The sequence below is a fragment of the Callospermophilus lateralis genome, chromosome X, assembly GCF_048772815.1.
Source record: "Callospermophilus lateralis isolate mCalLat2 chromosome X, mCalLat2.hap1, whole genome shotgun sequence".
NCBI lineage: Eukaryota > Metazoa > Chordata > Mammalia > Rodentia > Sciuridae > Callospermophilus > Callospermophilus lateralis.
The window spans coordinates 54,453,388-54,477,036 of record NC_135325.1 but is presented as its reverse complement, the minus strand read 5'-3'; the positions used below and the strand labels follow the sequence as shown (position 1 = coordinate 54,477,036).

Genomic DNA, 23,649 nt, shown 5'->3' with positions numbered 1-23,649 from the left:
TCACCCCACTGAGAACTGAGTCAGTGGTGAGAGAGTCGAGGTGACAGATTATATCTCACTGATCACGCCAGCGCCATGCTCTGTGGGTCCCTCCACCTTTTGAAAAAGCTCATGGATTCATCTGTATAGAATTCATTTGGATCCTTTTCTTCTTTATCAATAGCTTTAGTAGAATATGGCAAATGGAACAGCTGCCCCAGAGAGCAGTCTATATTCACAGCACTATTCAATAAAACTTTTGAGATGATGGAAATGTTCTGTATCTGTGTTGTGCACTTTAGCAGCAACTGGCTACCTGTTTCTTTTGAACACTGGAAATACATCCAGGGAGACTGAGGGATGACATTTTCAATTCTCTTTAATTTTAGTTAATTTAAATTTAAATAGCCACACATGGCTAGTGGCTACTATATTAGGCAGTGCAATTCTAGAAGGAGCTCAGAAAGGCACATACTGAGATAGTGCAGGAATGAGTTTATCAAAGAGAGAAACAATGCAATATGGATCATGTTAAATTAGGAATAAGAGCCCTGGTTCTAATCCCAGCTCTGCCACTAGGTCACCTCACCCTCTTTATGTTCAGCCTCCCCATCTCTGACTTGAAAGGTTGGACTAATATCTGAGTCCCCAAATGTCACCTAAGGACTTAATTTAATTTAGAATACCTTTCCAGTGGTAGGACAATAGTATGACACTCATTCCAATTCACTACAGTGCCAACCATTCTCCTACGCATATGTGCACACAAAAGTACCCACCCACTGAATTACCTGTGAGGATCCTGAGGGTATTTCAATCTGTGACCTCTGGATAATATGATTTCTATTGGACCCTTCCTGTTTTGTCATGCTGTGACTCTTAAGGCACTATAATATTCCAAATATGGTTTCATTTAGGCAGGTGACTGGAGTATTTTCATTGCTTCCTGTCTCTTCCCTTCTGGATATGATACTAGTTACTGAAGTTTGGAGTCAAGGGTAAAGATGAGTGGCAAGGAAGTTACAACCCCAGCAACACTCTTCAATTCTTCTTTTAGGCTTAAAGTTAAGCTTTGAGGCATAGGCCTGACATAGAAAGAATGTGTACTTTAAAGTCATCAGGGCAGGTTTAGATTATTGGGGTCTCCTTCTTGACAGCTGTGTTTACCTCAGTTTACACATTTGCAAACCAGGAATAAAAAACATCCCTGACCCCCTACCAAGACTGCTGTGGAATTAAATGCTTTAAGATATCCATAAATTGAAACACAAGAAGGGGAATCACATGGTCTGGCAACTACTAAGCTCAAGGACAGAAAGTACCAGTGATGGGGAGGGTGGGGTCTGCTTGTAAAAATTGCACAAGGGAAAAGATCCTAAAGGCATCACCACTGTGTGGAGCTGTGTTTGAGAACTCATGTTAACAATGGATTCACCAGACAATGAGATATTGTGGAGGCTAGGCCTCTAGCTCTAGAAGAAGATGGACTTGGCCCAGACCATACCTTCCAGCCATTGCCCTTGGTGGGAAGTAGGGGTTGGCAGTGGGTACTCATATCTCATTACTGGCTGTGCCCAAGCCCTGCAGAAATGATTGTTGAACAAGGTCATCTTGCACTCAGGGTTGGTTTCCCAGGCTTTCTTCTTATTTTTCCCTGAGTTCTTCTCTGAGCTCCTCTTGTGTTACTAACCCCATCATTGTCCTCTTCCCACATTGTCAGTACAAACATGTGATCCATTCTTGCATTGATTTACTGAGCAACACTATGATTGGGGTTTGCATTGCAGGACTTATTTTTCCAATTAGAGTTTAAAGTCAGTCCAAGATATATGTCTTTTGCTGCAGGAGGCAGAAATAGATGAGCAGTAGGTTTTCTTGTATTTATCAATTTAAATTGAGAAATCAAACTTGTCTTAGTTTTATACCATTTTAATTTATTACTATTTAAAAAGGATTAGAGAAAAAGTGGTTTATGATCCACTCTGGTGCATCTGTCTATGCTAGACTTCAGAGTTATGACCTTTTGAATTATTTATAATCATGTCAATAAAAATGCTAGGCAAAATAGCACAAAGTAAACACTGGAATGCCAAAGGACCTCTAGCTCTGTGTATGTGTATCTGTGTGCATGTGGTGAAGATGGTTCTTAAGGTTAGAGTTTTGGATTATTGTGGTTTGTTAAAAGAATGTTATTTCTATTATCCTTTCTAATAGCTGTCTCCTAGTATGGTTCCCAGTTTACAGACAGATGGTAAAGGCAGAGACATTCCATCATTTCTCTGATGCAGTTAGGGATTTCAGCTCTTCATATTTTCCCATGCCCTTTGGTAAAGAAGAAAATCACTATGTGTGTTATAGAGCATGTTCAACTATGGGTATAATTCTGACAACATCTGAGGCTCGTTACAGTGTTCAATGAGAAATAGTACACTAGAAAACTCCTGTTCATTGCACCCAAATTGTTATGATAGAATTTTGTAGTCTGAGAATGTAATGGACCATGTAGGCCATTTTTTTTAACTTCATTCCCATTTGATACTTAAATTCTCAATCATTGTACATCTATTCTCTGATAATCCATAGTGACATAAGTGCCTAGAAACTTTTCCATCTTCATAGAGCTTTAACTTTAGAAATGTATGTGTGGAAGCAAACTAAATTCCAAGAGGCTATACTAGATATCCAAAGAGAAAGTTTCATCATCCTTCAAGAGAGCTGTTTCCCTGGCAATTTGCTAGATATCCTAGACGTAGACACATTTACATCACTGTCTTAATTTACAGTGTTCATTATTTATATATTACCTATAAGATAAAGCATAAACTTTTAATAATATATGCATGCCCCTTTAAAAATCAACCATCATATTTGTGTTCAATCTTATAAATAGCCACTCTTCTCAATATGAAATATATATACACCATCCATATTGTTCTATAGTTATGTCTCTGCATAGTGTAATTCTCATCACTCTTCAAGGGCTAGGTAAGATGCCCCCTTTCATGTTAAGCATTTCTTAACCCCCAAAATTAAGTGATATTATTGTTTCTTCTCTTTTTTATGCTTCTATTGTAGCATTTACAAGTGTGACATTTTCTGGAACTGTTTGTGGGCATTTATTTATTTTCCATCAGATTGCACCAGTACCTATCCTTTTCTTCATTCAGAAAAAAGATCTAATAGTATATGTCTGTTGAATTAATTAATGAGTAATTGAATGAATGAATGCACCACAAATATTCATAAATGAATTAATGAAAGATTCCAAGTATGAATAATGAAGGCTGTATTCAGGCAGAACCAATTGCAAGGGTATATTAGGTGACCTGGCAGGAGGATCAGGGGAGAAAGAAAGGTAAGAAAGTTTGGGTTTAGCAGGAATTTAGGATGACAAATCATCTATTCCACCATTGTTGAATGATAACCTGTTATTAAGGAGTTTAGAGTCTGTGACCAGGGAGTATGAACATCTTTATTTTCTTAGCTCAGGCAATTTACCGAACAGGGTAGTTCTGCTGTATGCTTTTGGTCACTGATGATAAATTTAAGTTTCTTTTCCTTTTTAATAGCCCGTAAGCTGAAGAAACTTGGCAATCTAAAACTACAGGAGGAAGGAGAGACTTCTAGTGCCGGCAGCCCCACTGAGGAACCAGCCCAGAAGATGACAGTATCACACATTGAAGGTTATGAGTGCCAGCCCATCTTTCTCAATGTCCTGGAAGCCATTGAGCCAGGTGTGGTGTGTGCTGGACATGACAACAACCAACCTGACTCCTTTGCAGCCTTGCTCTCCAGCCTCAATGAACTGGGCGAGAGACAGCTTGTGCACGTGGTCAAGTGGGCCAAGGCTTTGCCTGGTAAGTGAAAGGAAACAAGGGCAGGGAATGACGATCATATTTAGGGAACACTCCTGTGGGCAATGTATTCATTAATTCAGGCAGTCCTCACTATTAAGCTATGGGGACAGGATTGCTATAATCCTCACTTTAAACAACAAGGAATTGAGACTCAGAAAGCAACAAGAAAGGCAGCATGATTTGAGTGTCCCAGATGGCTCATGCCAATGTACAGCTGTCAGATCCTCTTGTTCAGCATGCAGAATTGGTCAGCAAAAAGTACAATAATCATTAATCATATACACATACCTGCATATGCCTTAAGATGCTCTTACATATACAGACATATTTATGGCTAACTCCAGAGATAATCTTGATACTGACAGTGAATCTTCAATGTTACTTTCAGGAGCTATATCACAGGACAACTTATATAGTATGAGATGATACAAAAGAACACAGGGTTGGGCATTAGAACACTTGGATTCTTTTGTAAGGTACTGGGTATTGAACCCAGGTGTGCTTAACTACTAAGCCACATCTACAGCCCATTTTGTTTTGTTTTAATTTTTATGAGACTCTTGCTAAGTTGCTTAGGGCCTCCCTAAGTTGCTGAAGCTGGCTTTGAATTTGGGAACCTCCTGCCTCAGCCTACCAAATTGCTGGGATTACAGACATGTAACACAGTGCCCAGTAGAACACTTGTGTTCTAATCTTAGGTCTGCTGGTAACTTCACCTTCTCAGTCTGTTTCTCCAAATGTATAATGTGTAAGGAATGCTTTGGATGGAATTAATAGTTTTAAAATTTTGATTCAAGAAAACTTTAGTGCTCTATCATGGTGGAAAGAAAATTTATGTGATAGTGAAATAATTGCCAAGTGTTTGTCTAACTTCTGCTTGGACACCTCCAGGAATGGAAAACTCCCTTCCTAGGATATCTGTTGTTTGAACAAGTCTGATTATTAAAATATTAAAGCTTAAGGAAACTTTAGAGATCCTCTATCCAAGGATTCATAGACTTTCCTTTAGCAACCCAAATTCTTTATTTATCCAAAAACAATTGGAGATGTAGCTCAGTGGTAGAGCACTTGCCTAGCATGTGCAAGACCCTGGGTTCATTCCACAGGATCACAAAAACATTTTTATGCAATTACCATGAATTAATATTTATAATTAAACATCAGTAAACTAAAAATTAAATTTAAGAAGCATTGTACCCAGATACAAGTAAAGCTATTGATTTAAAGGCAATCTTTTGCCTGTGTCTCACTAACTCAGCTTGTCCCTCACTACTGCAGGTAAGCCCCCCTGTTAGTCTTGCAGAATCTTGTGGCTTCAAGTAAAACAGTTTGAAAACCAGTGAAGCATGTGCTCTATAAAGGTTCTCCAAATCCTGAGATTGTGATTCAAAATTCTTTTGAAATATCAGCAACCAAATATCCTTTTGTGAAGTCAAAGATTAACCTGCCTTCTAATAATACTTGCTATTCAGATGGAAAATTATAGTGAGAAGAGCAGTTACCTGATTTGATTCTCATAAGAATCCTGTAAAGTAAGGGTTCCTTCTTAAATTTTTCAAAGACAATGAAGCTCTGAGAAAAGAGGTGATTGGCCTACAGTTACACAGCCAGAAAGCAGTAGGGCCAGAACTTGAGACCCCTGATTTCAAACATCCTCCTCATTCTGTAACTCTGAGATTTACAGTGAGGGGTCAAATCCTCACCACCAAAGGCCACTTGGGTCATATGGTGGGCTTGCTATTTTCAGAGACATTGCATGTGGGCCTTCAAACTCCTACTTTGTACTTCTACCTCACAAAGCCCAGTTGTAGCCATTACACTGTCTCTAATATTTTCCCAGGTTGGAAAGCTGAGGTTATCTAACCAGTGTGATCTCTGGGAAAGAGGCCCAAGTCCTCTGGGTGAATATGTACTGTGCCAAAACTGAGAGTTCACACAGACAGGAAAAAAAATTACAATAAAGAAAAACGAGAAAGTTGTTTTAATTTTTATTATTTATTTACTTGGATGTCTTGATGTCATGTGTTTGATAGACATTTATAATTTAATCTTCCATGCATGGTGGTACACACCTGTATTCCCAGCAGCTCGGGAGGCTAAGACAGGAAGATCATGAGTTCAAAGCCAGCCTCAGCAAAAGCGAGGTGCTAAGCAACTCAGTGAGACCCTGTCTCTAAATAAAATACAAAATAGAGCTGGGGATGTGGCTCAGTGTTCAAGTGCCCCTGAGTTCAATCCCTGGTACCAAAAAATAGTTAAATAAATAAAATTCAATCTCCCTAAGCCATAACCAAATACTTAACATGTGTCTATTTATAGGGTGCATAGATTTTCATAAATGTGATCCTCAAAATGCTCCTCTGAATCACAGGGACAATTATTTCCATTTTACATGCCACAGCTCAAAGAGGTTAACTAACTTGCTACTCTGGTCACTTAATAAATGGAACCAAAAATTGAGCTCAGACCCTCTGATTGCTAATTCAGTCATCTTGAATATAATCTACTGCAAATAACTATGGCAGAATTTGTATAACAGGACCACTGGCTTTCCTTGGCTCAAGCCTTAGGAGGAAAGCCCTCTTCTTACATTAACAAATCTTCAAGCCAAACTCAGCTCACTATCTAGTTTGCCAGAGTAAATGATCTCTGACTCTGAGTCATTTAGAAGAATAGCTTTAAAAGAAAACTGATTACCACATTCATAAGGACTGCCATTCACATTGTCAATAATTACCTCTAGTTCAAGTAATTTATTCATCCAACAGATTGAATTCCTATCCTTTGTGAGGCACTGTGCTAAGCACCTAGTCAGATAAAATTTTTTTGTAAGTTTTCTGTGATGGTAATGTCTGGAAATTGCCTACTGGGACACTTGGCACATTAATAAATTCTAACTATAAATGAAAGCCAAGCAAATAGATTGTATGTACACAGTATATTTAGAATAAGATGTATCTGGTTTGGAATGCTAGCTATGTACTGGTTATGTGCCTGCAAGCAAATCACGTGTCTTCTTTGTGCTTCTTTCTTTACATTTGTAGTCTTGAGTTCTAGGCCACTTCTCTCACTAAGCTCAATCCAACCTACCACTACCCTTCCAAGAAGCTCATGCAGGGACCCCAAGTTTGAACTGTCTTCTTTGAAAGCCTTGACTGGCAGGTGCAGTACAGCAGCAAATATTTCTAAACCAGTCTTGCTTTGAGTCTGTTGTCCCAGACTAGATGTGGGCCTTCAAGTTTCCACAGCAGATTGCCAATAATGATTGGATTCTAATGAGAAAACAAAGAAACTGCCTCTGCTCCCTAGCCTGTTTGGTGGATTTTAAAACCTCAGAAGGGCTCCTCTCTAGTTCTCCAGAATACCCGAACACATTGCCAAATAGGTGTTGAGTGAATGTGTGCTTACAGCCATACCTTGAAAACCATGCTTTCTGAGCAGGCCATTGTGCAAGCTAGGCATAGAGTTAGATGTTATAATCAGATTATGCCTATAGGAAAACTGGCCATCCACAGTGCTAATTTGTGCACAGTCATTAGGTTTGCAAGCTGAGCAGTTTTCACTAAGGACTCTTAGTATGATAGTCATTTTTCATCTCTTGCATTAGTTTTCTGGTCTTTCACAGTGGGAGGAAGCATCTGTATAGACAATTTCTTTACTAACTTTATAATTTAATCTTCATCCCTCCATCATCCCTCACATTCATCCCTCACATTCACACACTTCACTAGATGATCACGATTCCCCCAGCCAAAGTATTGTTGTTTTGGGGGTTTAGGGTTTTTTTTTTTTTTTTTTGCTTATTGGTTTGTTTTCTGCTTGTTTTTGTTTGGGGGTGTTTTTTTGTTTTGTTTTGTTTTTGTTGTTGTTGTTGTTTGCTATCTACTGCCTCCCACTCCAGAGGTTTAGGGTACAAAATCCCAGGCCACTTTCTCAAGGAATCTCAGATATTGCCCTCGTGGACCCTGTATCTTGTCTCTTACTGGGAAAGGTCAGTCTCAGGCATTCTGTAATATGGAAAAGCTCCAGGCAGGAAATTGTCTGGGTTCTGAGGATCCAGTCAGTCTGTTAGCATGTCAGTATCATCAGGGTAGAAAGCACAGGTCTGGGAGTTGAGATTACACCCAGGGGTGGTGCTGTGAAAGACTCTAGCATCCCTGATCTCTGGAAGATGGGATCTAAAAGAAAAGGGAAGTGGAGATGTGAGGGTGTGCAGATGCCAACCAAGCAGAACAATATGTCTGGGTAGTGAAGTCTTCATACTCAAGCCTATGGCAAAGGAAGGTTGGTGACCTTGGTAGCTCCTGAGGTGGGACCTTCAGCAGTGGAGCAGAAAAAGCACTGGAACAGAGAATCAAAACACCTGGGTTCCAGATCCAGTTCAGCCACATATAGATTATGTGACCTTGACCAAGTCAGTTAATTTGTCTGGCCCTCAGGTTCCTTGTTGATAAAATAAGTGTCACATCACCTACCTTCCAGGGTTATTATGAGGATCAAATGTGGTCATCAATAGGAAAATGAGAAACTTGATCTGAAGTCAAGAAAGAATACTAAATGAAGTCAAGCAAAACAAAATTTCAGATAATTATGAATTTATTGGGGAAAAGAAAAGGGGATACTGGTAGGAATGAGGTCTGAGACAATGACTTTATAACTTTAAGCATTCAACTGTTTCACAATCTTCAGGGAACATGGCTATGTCTGTTCTACCCATGTGCTATTTCAGAGGTAGCTTCCAGAAGGGTCTGTTTTCTGAGCTTAAGGGAAGTCATTTGGATATTACTTAATTCCCATTTTTTCAAAATGGAAATAAAATTGAGGGCCCTTAACCTATTTGTTTAATATTTCTCAAATGCCCAGTTAAACACCTGAACCATGCTATGTACTAAGAAAGCAAAGATCAATTAGAAGATATGACTCCTGTCTTCAAGTTGCTCCAAGGCTTGCAGGCAGAAAACATGCATATAGATGGATTTCAGGGCTGCGAAATTATCACTGTAATTGGCTAGGGCTACAGTACTTGCAATGAGCAAGTAAAAGAAGAATAATTATTTTGCTTGGATGAGTTGGAAAACGCTTCAGAGAGGAGGTGGCCTTTGAGTAAAGACTTGAAAGATGAGTAGGTGTTCATCAGATGGAAGGCTTTTGGAGGGGGAACACATTCTAGGCAAGACAACTGTCTATTCAGAAGTAGCAGAGCTGTAGAGGCCTGGGAAAGGATGAAGTGTTCAGTACATTCTAAGTTTTTCAAAAAAGCTGGGACCTAAATTATCTGAAGGCAAGTTGCAAGAAATTAGTCTGGAGAAGCAGATTATAAAGAGCCTGTTTGTATATAAGTCAAGTAGGCTGAGAATGGCAAGAGTGTAGAAACTATTAAGTATAAAAGAATGGAGAGGAGGTGTTTGGGGTAGAAAGAAGGTCAGAGAAAAGAGAGAGAGAGCCTGTAGGTGGTTTAAAGAAGGCCAGTGGCTGTCAAGACATTCCTCCTATGTGATAATATATAGTAATATCCCTTTCCCAAGATTGTTACCAGGATAAAATCAAACTGTAGCTAAGAGAGCTTTGTAAACTTAGAAGTGCTGTCCATGTGGAAGAACTGATTATTACACTGTATCTTCAGAAAGGTGTGGTGATCAAGAGCATGGCCCTTGGAGTCTGACTACTTGGCTTTGGAACTTGATCTGCCAGTTAGTAGCCATATGATCTTGGGCATGTTATTGACCCCTCTGTGACCCATTCCTCCTGATTTGCAGAATGGGGATAATAAGAATACCTATTTTATTCATTGTCATGAGAATTAAATGAAGTAATATAAGTGCTCAGAAAGGAGTTCAATGTTCAATTATTGTTCTCTTTCAACTGACAATGGCCTTTTGGCCTCCATCATGATCTCATTTGAACAGTTCAGAGAAGTAGGGAGGGCAAAGAATATTATCCTTACCATATAATTTTTTTTATCACTCCTCAGAAGCCAGTACTGATGTTCCCTGGGACTTCTCAAGGGCTGCCTGAGTACTAGAGATTCTCAGTTCAGCAGAGGTAAAGACTTAGCTCAGTCTATCAATGTCTGCACTGACCACTGCCTTTGTGCCTTCTTTTCTAGGCTTCCGCAATTTACATGTGGATGACCAGATGGCAGTCATTCAGTACTCCTGGATGGGACTCATGGTGTTTGCCATGGGCTGGAGGTCCTTCACCAATGTCAACTCCAGGATGCTCTACTTTGCTCCTGACCTGGTTTTCAATGAGTAAGTATTCCTGGGACCAAGTCTCATATAGTTTCCTATTTTTAAAATAATAATAGAGATATCTCAAATGTTTTGTTATAACTAAATTGGATGGATATGGAGTAACTAGCCCATGGTAGGCAAGAAATTTAAAAAAGGAATCCCTTTTTTATTCCCCCTTTTCCTAATGATGATAATCTTATGTTTGCTGTCTGAGATCCTTCAATTGCATTGTGAATGGAGCTGGCCAGAAGTATTGTCCCAAAAACCTTGAGCTAGTTTTGCCACAGAGATTCTTTTCAGTCAGGCAGGAGTTGAGCTTCCCTCTTGGTCAGCCTTTAACCCAGAAGAGCCTTAAAATAAAACCTCCAGGCAGTAGTTCCTGGTAGCACAGCACTGCTATGCAAGAGAGAGTAAGTGTCCCCAGTTGCACTCTCTCAACCCAGCCGGCCCTGGTAGCCAGAATCTAAGAATAACCACTGGGCTTTTGGCATGACCTGTGTTGTGGTTTCCAAATCTCCAAAAAGTTACCTATGATGCCATCTTCTGGACAAGACCTTGAAAAGCCCCCCTAACTGTTCATGTCCAACCCCCATGCCCCTGCTGCCCTCCAGTGATTGAATCAACTCCCTGAGCACATGTTCAACCTTCTTTAGAGTCTTGAGACCTTTGGAGTGTTGCCCAGTGACAACTGGTTATTTTCTGAATCCTTCTTTCTTTCTTTCTTTCTTTCTGTGTAAGCTTGTGGCATCCCACTTCAGCTTTCTGGCTGAGTCTTATCCATTTTGTCCAGAGGTATCACAGGGCTACTCATGGGTCAGAGTCCTATATGCACCAACTCCCAGAGTTCCTGAACCCTATTGAGGCCTACTTCCCCATCTTATTATATTAGGGCTTGAAAAGTCTCTACAAACATCTGGACCAATGTTTCTCAACATGAATACTGTTGACATTTGGGGAGGAATTTTTCTTTCATTGGGTAAAATGTTCCTGCATATTGGAATATGTTTAACATCTCTGGTACCTGCCCACTAAATATTAAACATTTCTAACACCTACTGAGGAGACGGTGAACCTCAGTTGAGGGACAATAATTGCTGGCAGTCTCCTCAAAATACTAACAGAGGGACTAAGGCTCAAAGAAAAAGATAATGGGGGGGACTGGTCCAAGCTGGACCAACCCATATTCCATTCTCTCTGATTCAAAATCCTATCATTATCCCCATTTCCCCCTTCTTTCCCTTTTTTGCAGGGAGCATATTTTGTAAGGCTAAGGGGCTTGAATCCTAATTGTGACCTCAGGGAAATTACTGAACTTCTCTGAGCCTCAAATCTTACCTGTAAAATCTTAGTGTCACCTCCCTACATGTCATTTATTGAACACTTACTATATGCCAGGAACTATGCTCAGTGTTTTCCAATCTTCATTTCTCGCCTTATCCATTTTTGTATTCCATCTACCTCTGTTCTCCTTTCTGAATTCCATTCCTGCCTCTCCTTTTCTGACCTCCCATCACCTTCCCCTTTCCTTCCTTTAACTTTCTGTCAGTTCATTTTGCCCTTTTCCATATTTCTTTTTCCTTTCCCTTCTGAATCCCTTGCTTGCCTTTTCTCATTCTCTCTTCTTCATTCCCTACCTTCTCTGTCTCAGGAGCCTGCAGCAATATGCTAGGAATCCTTCATGCCAGCACCATAATTTGAGCGGTAAAAAGGTTGCAGTGTTGTCATCAACAGAGGCATGGAAGTATAGTGGACATCAGAGAAGGGCCAGGCTCCAGAATCAGCAGGTCTTACTGAAAAATTCCCCAGGGTGATGGAGCTTAGAGCAACACTGTTCTGGTCAATTGACTTGTGATACTATCTAAACACTTCCTCTTTCTAGTTGGAATTCAGCCTGAATTGAATTATTCTGCAGCACCTGCCCCCTTTTTTCTTTATCCAGGAGACCCAAGATCTGTCTGAAATAGGTTGCTGAGCTTCCACCCACACAATGCCAAGCCTGCTCAGCTTGTGGAACAGGCTAGTGGCTTGAGAACCAAAATGTCAAACCACAGACTTTAGGCTCCATCTGGGAGGTCTTTGTCCCCACCACTTAAGTGGGTGTCAAATCCCTTTTTCTTGACATGGTACACAATCAATTACTGTCTTATACACACACACACACACACATACACACACACACACACACACACACACACACACACACACACTTGATTTCTGAAGTGCCAAACCCGGAAGGCCTACTAGCAGAAAGATACTGTATCTTCCCTTACAAGCATGCGATGACCCGTCATGGGACAGAGGGGTTGCCTCCTCCTGAAGCCTTGGCCACTTCCTCATATAATTTATAGGTGATAATGTGATAATCTGTTCACAAGTCACCATAATAAAAGCAGCTCACATGTGTTTACAGCTCCCAAACTGTGACAAGGAACAACCAGCCTGTGAGGGAGTGGTCTCCCCTTCACCAGGAGACATTTAGATTCAGACATTCAAAAAACTTCCTGGCAGACATGGAAGCACTAGAACTCATTTTCAAAGGACAACGTGGAATCTCTATTGCTGCAAGTTTTTAAAGAAATGGTTAAATTTGTACTATGAGAAATGACTTTCAAACCAAGAGCTAGTCTGGGGCGTTGACAGGATAGACACCTGTGGTCACTTGCAAATCCTGTGTCCTTATATGAAGTGCTGATTGCTGGATCCTCTCTCCTAGAAATCCTTCAAGTTTGGCTGCCTTGGAGGCAGGTTCTGCATCTTTCTGTAGCTGGGATACTAGAACTGTAGTCAGGGAGACCATGTGCTTGCCCCATTGTGTTCATTTGGTTATGCTTTCCTGTCCCTGACTCAGGAAACAGAGGGGGAATGGAGACCTGGAAATTCCATGTGCTAACCCATATCCTGGCCAGGGAAGATGAGTAGTTAATTATCAGGATGCCAGGATTTTAGAAAAAAAAAAGAACAGATTTGTTCTTTGTCAATGAAGCACCAGCAGGACAAATAGACTTTTTTGAAGCCAAGGAAGGGAGGAAAAACTAGAGATATTTCCTCTGGGCTTTTTGGAAGCCTCCCCTGATTCCTCTTCTTCCTCTGTATCTCCTTCACAGGTACCGCATGCACAAGTCCAGAATGTACAGCCAGTGTGTCCGGATGAGGCACCTCTCTCAAGAATTTGGTTGGCTCCAAATCACCCCCCAGGAATTCCTGTGCATGAAAGCATTGCTACTCTTCAGCATAAGTGAGTACCTAGAGGCACAGGGAATGCCTGTGTGGTCACAAAGACTGAGGGGGGCCACTTTTTCCATCAAAATATTATCAGGGAGGAACCAGCTCCTGGACATTTCCCTTCTTCCCTCCCCCCACTACATCAGCATCCTTTTCTCCAACAAAGACCAATTTCATGGCTACAGATCAATTACTTTGGTGGACTCAAGCCTCCATCAAGTCTTAATCTACCCGTAGTCTCTCCTTAAGACTAGGTGTTTTGACTGATTCCAGCATGCCTCCGATTTTTTTCCCACATTTTCTGGGATAGAAACAGGCATGAACCACCTCACTGTGTATTCCTTGCAGAGTAGTAGAGCAGGAGGGATTGTCTCCTGGAAGACATTTCCTCTTCCACCAACAGGAGGAAGTCTATGTTAGCAGCTTGTTTGGCAGCCAAGCAGCCTTTCTTCAATGTCTCTTCTAAGAAGAGTGCTGTCTTAGCCTGTGTGAAAAAGAAAGCAGGCACGATTTCATATTCAGAGCCCTGTGTTTTAATTCTCTCAATCAGAGCTGAATGATGAACAGCATAAAAACTTAGATCCTAAGAAATGGGTACTTGAGAAGACTAGCAAAAGAAAAGTTTCAGTGAATTTTATTTGTTTCACTCCCTTCCGATTGGGTCCAGCTCTCCTTTTCCCTGAGATCTCCCTGGCAGATGAAGGCCCCAGGCACACAGATTTCAATTGTCAGGGAGCCAAGTAGATGGTTCCCTCCCTGTGGGGGTGGGGGTCAAGTTTGTGGTCAGAAAACTTGGTGCTTTGTCTAATGCTCCTTCGTGGGCATGCTTCCCCTCCCCATTCTGTCTTCATCCCACATCAGTTCCAGTGGATGGGCTGAAAAATCAAAAATTCTTTGATGAACTTCGAATGAACTACATCAAGGAACTCGATCGTATCATTGCATGCAAACGAAAAAATCCCACATCCTGCTCAAGGCGCTTCTACCAGCTCACCAAGCTCCTGGACTCTGTGCAGCCTGTAAGCAAATGATGGAGGGTGCTTTATCAGGGAGAGCAGCCTGATAGAGCCAAGTGATAATAGGCTTCTGGATGGCCTGGCACCACCTGTTGGGAGGTGCTTCCATTTCCCTCTGGCTTTGAGTGTGGTCCAGGAAGAAAATGCGATGGAGAAGAAAGGAACTCAGGTCACAGTGTCCCAGCTGGATGTTGTGAAAGGGGTGGAGGAGTGAATAGAGCAGTTGGGACTCAGAGAAGAAGCTTAAAGCACATGAATTCTCTAGTCAGACAAGATAGACCTGGATATTTTTCACCTCTTCCTTGAGTCATGTGCATGTGAATTTGCCTGTGTGTGTGTGTGTGTGTGTGTGTGTGTGTGTGTGTGAGAGAGAGAGAGAGAGAGAGAGAGAGAGAGAAAGAGAGAGAGAGAAATGGGGGGCCTGTACTGTGGAAGAGGAACACCCAGTTCTGAGTCACAGAGCTTGCAATGGTGTAAGAGATCTCTTGGGAGCCCCAGAGACAATTTAATACACACACACACATACACACACACACACACACACACCACACACACACACAGAGGCAAATTCACATGCAAGACACACACACACAGGCAGATTCACTCATGGGGCAGGACCAAGGATAGACAAGGGGACAAAATGCTAAAAGTCTTGGAAATCAGAGGTGGGGGTAGAGTCTGGCAGAAACCAACTCCTTATCAACCTTGTTTTCTCTTTCTCTTACTGTCCCCTGCAGATTGCAAGAGAGCTGCATCAGTTCACTTTTGACCTGCTAATCAAGTCCCACATGGTGAGCGTGGACTTTCCAGAAATGATGGCAGAGATCATCTCTGTTCAAGTGCCCAAGATCCTTTCTGGGAAAGTCAAGCCCATCTATTTCCATACACAGTGAAGCTTTGGAAGCCCCCATTTCCCTCCCCCACCTCAGTCCCCTTTTCCAATGTCTTCTGCCTGTTATAACTCTGCACTACTTCTCTGCAGTGCCTTGGGGAATTTCCTCTATTGATGTACAGTCTGTCATGAACATGTTCCTGAGTTCTATTTGCTGGGCTTTTTTCTCTTTTCCTTCTTCCCTCCCTTTCTCATCCTCCATGGCACCTTCACACTCTGCTCCCTGTCGTGGCTCCTATCTGTGTTTTGAATGGTGTTGTATTTCTTTAAATCTGAGATGATCCTCATGTGGCCCAGTGTCAGGTTGTGCTTGTTTAAAGCACTGTGCTGTGTGCCAGCCACACAAACATTTACTTACCTTATGCCACGGGAAGTTTAGCAAGCTAAAAGTATCTGAGGAAAAACAAACTAACAAACAGAAAACAAAAAAAAATTAAAAATTAAAAAAAAAACCCTGAGAGGACATTTTCCTCAAAATAAATAAATTAATAAGCAGAAATCCCCAAAGAAGCCAACAAGTCACTAGAAGGTAAAAATTGCAGGTCCATGGGGAGTCACTATTTTTGTTCATCCCCTCCCTCCAGGAAGACTTTAGCTTTTCCAGTGACTATTGCCATTAAAGGACAGGGTGACCCCAGAGAGGATCTGGGGGCACAGAGAGAGGAGGAAACAAGTAGGGCAGTTGGATCACCAGTACCTGCCCACAGCCTTGGTCCCTGAGGGCTAGACTGCTCAACTGCAGTGCAATTCATTATACTGAAAATGTGCTTCTTGTTTGAAAACTTGTCTGCATGTGAATGCCTTCCCCCTCAAACCCTTCTCTCTTTCAACCTCTGCCTCCACCCTCCAATCAAATTTCAGTAGCTTTTCAAAGAACTTCAACTGAAGTGTTCTCTTTAGACTAAACTTGACCACTTCCACTGAAGAGTCAGATCAGTGAGAAGGAGAGGAGAGATCTGACCCATTGGAAGGATCCTATAAATTCCAGTTCTGCTTTCCCATGCATGATCCAGGGAGGAGCTTGCATCTGGAGTCAGAGAAGAAGGAAGTGATGGCTTGGCTGTTCTGCTTAGGAGACAGTACAGTTGATCCCTTGATGCTACCTTCTATACCTCCACCTTTAAAAGACCTATGGACTGTATGTGGCCACAAGCTCCCTCCACCCTTCCTTGAGTGTTTTGTAGGCCACACTGCATTTCAGTCATGGTGGTAAAGCTTATTCACTTCTTTAGGCATGTTCACCAATTGTCTGCTAAGATCCCTCCACACTATGAAGGCTAGCAGGCCAGAAGCCCTGACATCTGTCTCTAGATGCTTGTAGTCTCAGACATCTTACCAAGTGTCTCTTATCAACATTTAGTTTGTTGGAGCCCTTAGACAAACCCAAAAGAAGGCATCGAAGGGATCAGACAAACTAGGCGTCTTGCCCTTGTCATCCAGAGATGAAACTCTCCAATAAATGGAGACATATCTACTTCCTTATTCAAAGCAGCTAAAGGGGCTACCCAGATCAAGGTGGAATACCAGGGTTAGAAGAATGAAGACACTAGATCCAGAAAACCTGAAATGCTCTCCTTGCCACCCAGCATATCTGCCTGAAGAACTCATGGCAAGAAGCAAGCAGACACCAAGAGAAGACTTTGACTATTAAATAAAGCCTTCAGAGGCAAAGCCTAAAGTCAGAATGGCACAAGTTTACTCAGCCCCCTCCTCTGATGCTGACCCTGGGCTCTGACATTGGCCATAGTTACTCAGATTCCCCACCATTGTTGCTACCTCTATGTCAGAGGGGCATGCAAGACCACTGAGACTCTCTACAGAACCACTGCTTCCTTTGGAAAGGTCTGGCTGTTGTGGCACGTATAGATAGGCTGCCACCCATAAACTCAGGGTATGCCCCTGGGTCACTGGTTTCATATAGTCCTTTGGCACACCTCTGTTCTCTGGACTTTGTTCCCCAATCCTGAATGTGGGGTGGGGAGGATGTTCACCTGTTTTCTCTTCTTGGCCCCTGCCTCCTCAATTAGCTCTTAACATCATTGGATAAACTCAAGAAATCAAGGGCCAGTCACCAAGTTGCCCATTTTAGATGGTTTACTCTGCTGGTTGAGAAGATAGTTTTCTGAGTGACATGATACTATTCACATGAGTTTCCATCCCTGATTTCTGTGTTGATATTAATAGCCAAAGGAACTTGCAAAACAGCTTCTTTAAATAACAAGGGAGAAAGGAATCTAACATGAGTGATATGCCAATCCAAGACTGGTGGACAAAAACTGAAGCTGATAGGTTCCTTTCTGGGATAGGATAGATTCTGATTTTCTTTGTGATGACACCATCTGCCCTATGTACAGGATCACTTTTTAGCTGTCTTAGACAGAAAAAAATAACATCCAAGACTCCTTTCAGTTAAGCTAGGTTACACTTTAATAGTTCCTTTACATCTGTTTTGATTTTCATCTTTTGTGGCACACGGATTCAATTATATCATTCTAATACCTCTCCTTGTAAATACTAGAGGCTCTCCTTTCCATTTCTCTATCAAATTTTTCATCTTTATGGATTTCCCAGTCTTGACTTTTGTCTTCATGAATATATGTTTTTCATTTTCAAAAGCCAAAAATCAGTGAAACAGCAGTGTAGTTGAAAGCAACAACAATTGGATTACTCTGAATTTCCAAATGACAAAAGTAGGGAAAAAGAGCCTAAACAAGGCTTTAGGCCTACTGTTTCTGCACTGGGGTTTGAGTGAGCAGAGGAGGTATTAGCTTGGCTTGGTTCTCCCACAGATGAAAGAAGAATACTTTTTTTTTTCTTTTGGTCATTGATGTTCCAACCAGTGTGACTGACAGAAGTCTCATTTCGCATGCACCCTGATCTACAAACAGAGTTGATGTGGTTGGTACACTGTGCTCACCTGTGAAGGACTGGCCACCCAGACCCACTCACCTGGTGAGCTAGAAGATGAGGATCACTCACCGGACAAGTCAAGGGGACCATCTCCAAAGAGGTGTGCAGTGTTTGATGGGGATGGAAAGTGAGAAAGAGAAAAAGAGGGAGCATCGTGGAGAAGGCCCCATCTGTGCTGGGCAGCAGATAGCTGCCAAGGTCACGAACTCTGGTCAAAGAATAGAGTCGTGTGGCAGTTTCAGCCTATTCATTGGGCAGCTCACTGGGTCTGGCCTCTGAGCTGACGTGGGGGTTGAATTCTTTTTCCTTAGATTTTCTATGCCACATACAATATCGTTGTTCTTGGAAAGTTCATTATTTTTTTAAATTACCTTACTCTGAGAAAGGGAGTTTTTGAAGGATTCTGTCATATATCTTTGAAAAAAAGAAAATCAGTAATGCATATATTTTTATGTATGTTCACTGGCACTAAAAAAAAGAAAAAGAAAAAGAAAGAAAAAAAGAAAAAAAAGTTTCACTCTGTCCTTTGGGTAGTTGCTGAGGTTAATTGTTCAGGTAATGAAATAATGTGCTGATGCTCAAATCCCTCTCTGTCCATACTCTACTTCTACATACATGTAGACACATAAACAATATATTGTATTTGACTTGTGCTTTCAAGAAAATGTCCACCATCCACATGACACTGACACTATACAAATGACCTGACTTTGAACTTTGAGTAGCTTCTAAGTGTTTGTTTCATTAGGCACAGCACAGACGTGGCCTTTCCCCCTTCTCTCCCTTGATATCCAGCAGGGCACAAAGGCCCAAGCCATCCCCTGTCTCCCTCCTTAACCGTATGCCAGCACTGCACTTCAGGAGACTCTCTCCAGACAGCCCAGTAAATATCCCTGCATGACCCCTGCATAGTCCTGGAAAAGCAAGAGGCTGACTACTGATTATTCTGTGCCGGTTGCCCAGGTGAGAGGGCTCTGGGCTGAGGGCATCGCTTTAGTGCTTAACCCACTTTTAGGGGGTTCACATGAACCAGGAATGCCAAAGCACCACATCAAATCCCAACTTAAAGTCAAAAGAAGCCATTTCACATGTGAAATTTCTTGGAAAAGGAAGTTCCTACCCCTGTTGCTTTTATAGGCAGATCTGTTCTCACCACTGATCTCTTTGAAAAATTTTGAAAGCAGATTTTTAAAAAAGACAGAAAAAGAGATGAAAGCGTCACATTATGTAACCAAAGATTACATTGTATCTGCTAAGATACCAAAATTTTTAAGGGCAGGGAGGGAGCAAGCATTAGTGCCTCTTTGGTAAGCTATCCAAAGACAGACTAAAGGACTTTGCTGGTGACTGACTTCCAAGAGTTTTGTGGGATTTTTTTCCCTTCACAAAATACATATTTAGAAGAGTTGAAGATAATTTGGAAAAAATGGGATTCTGGGTCCTTCATTAAGTGATTTTATAAGCAGAAGTAGCTTTCCTTTACTCTAGTAGTTGCTGAGCAAATTCTTGAAGCTCCATCATTGCATGGTTGGAAATGGAGCTGGTCTTGGCCACTGTGTTTGCTAGTGCCCATGTTAGTTTATCTGAAGATGTGAAGCCCTTGCTGAGAAGGGGAGCATTTAAAGGACTAGATTTTGCACTAGAAGGACAGCAGGCAGAAACCCTCATTTCTGCCCAGTTTGGACAGCACAAAAAGTTCTCTGCAGTTTAAGGCAGAAGGTTGAAATATATTGTAAATGAGTATTTGTATCCGTGTTTCAAAATTGAATTATATATATATAGATATAAAGTGTTCTAATAGCTTTACCTTTCTCTGCACCTTTATATTTGGTTCCAGGTCATATCTGATGCCATGTACTTGTGAGAGAGGCTGCAGTTACATTTTGGAAGCTCTCTCAGAATGGACAAGACACCTGGATTGATCAGATAACTAAGAGATCTCTGCCCCTATTGGGCCTAATGCACAGGCCTTGCAAAGGGGTAGAGGGGGGAAAAGGGTAGGGTATGTGATGTATTGCACTTTACTTGCCTAAGACAGATGAATGTGGAAAGGGTGGTGAAGACTCATTGGAACTGGCTATTTACCATAGGGAATACCCAGACATGGGGTCAAAAGCCCACCTGAATGATTGGCCAGTGGCCCCCTGATGGGACCTGAGTTATTGGAAGAACAAAGGGTATTCCTTGGTCTTCACCATTCTTGTGAGAGAAAGGCAGTTGCCTGTAGTTGGGAACCTGGAGCAAGTGCTCCATCTTTCAACCAATTCTCTCCCCTGCGATTGAGGTGCTCTTGCTACTGGGTGTCTGTGTGCTCTAATTCTGGTTTTGGATATGTTTTGTAAAGATTTTGAAAATTGAAAATGTGTTTTTCTCTGTTAAAACTTGTCAGTGTACTAGAAATTGTATCTCTGTAGGTAAAGGTCCATCCCTCCCATGGGTAGAGGTGTTTTTCTTCAATTAAGAGTTTGACACTGGGGTCTGTTGCCCAGAGCCTCCCAACCCTCAACCATTCCTAGGTGAAGGCAGAAAAATCCACATTGGTTATTCCTCTTCAGACATTTCAGCCAAGATCACACATCACTTGGAATTCTCCTAGTCCCCAAAAGAATGGTAGATATTTGAATCTAGCGGGTGGACTTTCAGAGTGAACAACAGCTTTTGACTGAGCTTTAATGTCACTGTATTAAATTTGGTTGAAAAGTATGTATTGATTGATTTTCAGTCCCAATTCATTATAACAGAGGTTCTGCTTCCTTTACTTGACTCACTATCTTTTAGCCTTTTTGGAATTAAATAAGAAGCTATGGAATAGGTGACCCTTGTGGCCCAAAACAGTTCTCACATAATCTACTTGGCAAAGACCATTACGTAGCTGCATATTCCATTGACCCCCAAAGACTGGAACCTACACATACGCATACCCCAAAGGAAAAACTCTTCCAAAATGTTGCTGCTTCTCTGGTGGTGCCCTTCTTGGCTGCTGCCTCACAGTTTGGGTCCCTGTAACAGGCCAAGCTGGCAGTCTCTCTCAACCTTAGCCCTTGGTGCTAACTGTCCTGCAGTGAAGTGCCTATGGGGTTGTTCTATTTCAGAAGCCACTTGGATGCTGAGAGCAGCCACCACTGGAATGACCCAAGGAAAGAAAGAGTGCCCCCTTAACCACCCAGTGACACCTTTCTGCTTTTCCCTAGACTGGACATTGATTAGGGAGTGTCTCGGACATAACATTCTTGTGCTGTCCTTGAGATTAATTTGGCAGCCCAAGGGAGCAGACTATGTAACCAGAGATAAGAATTAATTTTCAATGTTGAGAGGAAAATGAGAGAGAGCATTATTCAAAACAATTTTAAAAGAAACAAATTAATTTTGCTTGAAAGTTCTTTCGATAGGGCTTCAGTTCTTACAGTGGCACTTAGCCTCAACTGGGCAGCAGGACCAGCCCCAAGCGCTAGTGTTCTGTTCTCTTTTTGTAATCTTGAAATCTTTTGTTGCTCTAAATACAATTAAAAATGGCAGAAACTTGTTTGTTGGAATACATGTGTGACTCTGGGTTTGTCTCTGCGCCTGCTTTCAGAAATGTCATCCATTGTATAAAATATTGGCTGGCTGGTCTGCCAGCGAAAACTTGGCCACAGCCCCTGTTGTGGCTGCAGGCTCAAGTTATTGTTAACAAAAAGACCCGAGAAAAGCTGCTAATGTCCTCTTATCACCGTTGTTAATTTGCTAAAACATAAAACAATCTAAAATTTCAGATGAATGTCATCAGAGTTCTTTTAATTAGCTCTTTTTATTGGCTGCTTTTATTGAAGTTGAGAGTTGGTATCATGCCCAGTGGCCTTTTATGCTACTCTGATTTTCATATATTTGTAAAAATCTTCACACAGGGGTTATGAATTTGCCTTGCATTGACCTTAGCATAGGCTAACCTGGGACCACCAAAATCACAAAGGATCTGTGCTACAAAGCACAGACGGGCACTGGCAGCTCATCACAACCTTTCACACACACACACACACAAAAAAAACCCTGAGTTTAACAGCCAGAAGAGAGCTGCATAAAGCCCAGCTGCTCACCCTCATCCTCATCCTAGTGGGAGTATAAATTAATGGCATCACTGCCCAGTTAGAGCCAAGTTTCAGACAAAGAATGGGCACATTTGCCTCCTTACTTTTTCCAGGGTCGTACCATCTTTGACCATGCAGGTAAAATCCAAGTCAGCCTTCTTTTGTGTTCTTCAGTTCAAGCAAGGCCCTTCCTGTTGCCTCTTGGCACAAATGAGATGAGATTCCCAAATTGGATTTCTAGGCTTGATAGAGGCCATAGATGAGGTGTGACAGGTATCTTAGAGAATAATAAGAAAACTCTCTATGCCTCAGTGTCCTCACCTGTAAAGGATGGTTACAATGCCTCCCTCCCAGGCTGAATTGGGGATCCAGTGAGAACATATGTGACACAGCTGGTGGGCTATTTTCTCTGGCTATGCTCCCTGTTAAAATGCCAGAACCCCTGAGAGAGATTCCACATTGAACCATGTTTATCATTGACCACCTCAGAGACAGGGATTTCTCAAATTTTTTCCTGAGATCAGCATGTGATGGAGAGGAGCACAAAACAAAACAAAATCCCAAAACAACAGAGATTGCTGAGGTGTGTGTTTGTGTATCTAAGTTACAGAGAAAGAGGATGTATGTGTTTATGGGTTATATGTGTAAATCAGAGCCTGCCTCCAGAGAATCCCCCTGAGAATCATTGCTTAGGTCCTCTTCTTTTGCATCTACAGAGTATGATCTAACAGCAGCTCTACTTGGCTTCACTCATCAAGACAGAAACTCTAAATCAGCTCCTGTCTAAACAGACAAGGTGGCTAGCATCTATCATAGATTTTTCCAAAGAGTAGAAAAATACAGAAGCCAGGGGGTCAGAGGACACTTAACCTGTTGAAAAAAAGCCTAGAGGCAGGAATCCTGTATTTTCTCATGGCTACACAACAAATGCTTAATGAGGATTCTGGCACTAAGCAGTCCTCTGCTCTTTTCTGGACCTCAGTTTTCTTGTCTATATAATCAATGTGTGTTGGAAGGTATGGACAGCTAGATGAGATGAGAATTCCCTGCCAGTGTGGATACCATGGTTACTGCAAACTATGATATTTGGCTTTATCCTGACCTAAAAGGAAAAGGAGGGGACTTTTACTACCCCTCAAATACAATTTTGTAGTTAGAATCCTTATGTTTGTACTTAACAAACGTTTACAGAACAAATAAGGAGCAGAGAGTCAAAAAGCAATTGAGTCTTGTGTAAAAGATGCTATCCATTTCTTGATGGGTGAAGGAAGGGCTTAAAAGTGAGATAATTTGTTTACCACTGAGATCATCTCATAAATGGCAGAGATAGGAAGGACTTAATCCATGCACTATTTGTGCCTTCAGTGAGTTTACAGTCTATTAAATGCTTTAGGCCAGACCAGGCTGGAAATTCAACTTATCTATGCAACCCCCAATCCTTTCACATCCTTCCCTCCAAAGAAATTACGATAATCT

General features: G+C 41.7%; 1 protein-coding gene across 3 annotated transcripts in view; it reads left to right on the top strand.

The window, feature by feature from the left end:
• The window catches only part of Ar (androgen receptor), a 171,238-nt gene extending 149,596 nt beyond the window's left edge, over positions 1-21,642 (top strand). Inside the window, exons 4-9 of one of the 3 annotated variants that reach the window (XR_013154687.1) lie at positions 3,549-3,836; positions 9,943-10,087; positions 13,174-13,304; positions 14,153-14,310; positions 15,045-18,209; positions 18,905-21,642. Coding sequence is in view for 1 of the 3 variants with exons in the window: in XM_077107698.1 (XP_076963813.1) it covers positions 3,549-3,836; positions 9,943-10,087; positions 13,174-13,304; positions 14,153-14,310; positions 15,045-15,200 (878 nt within the window). In the remaining 2 variants the exon portion in view is untranslated. Of the gene's footprint in view, positions 1-3,548; positions 3,837-9,942; positions 10,088-13,173; positions 13,305-14,152; positions 14,311-15,044 lie in introns of all 3 variants that reach the window. The other 2 variants (XR_013154686.1, XM_077107698.1) reach the window with 2 other exon arrangements.
• The last annotated feature ends 2,007 nt before the right edge of the window (positions 21,643-23,649 follow it).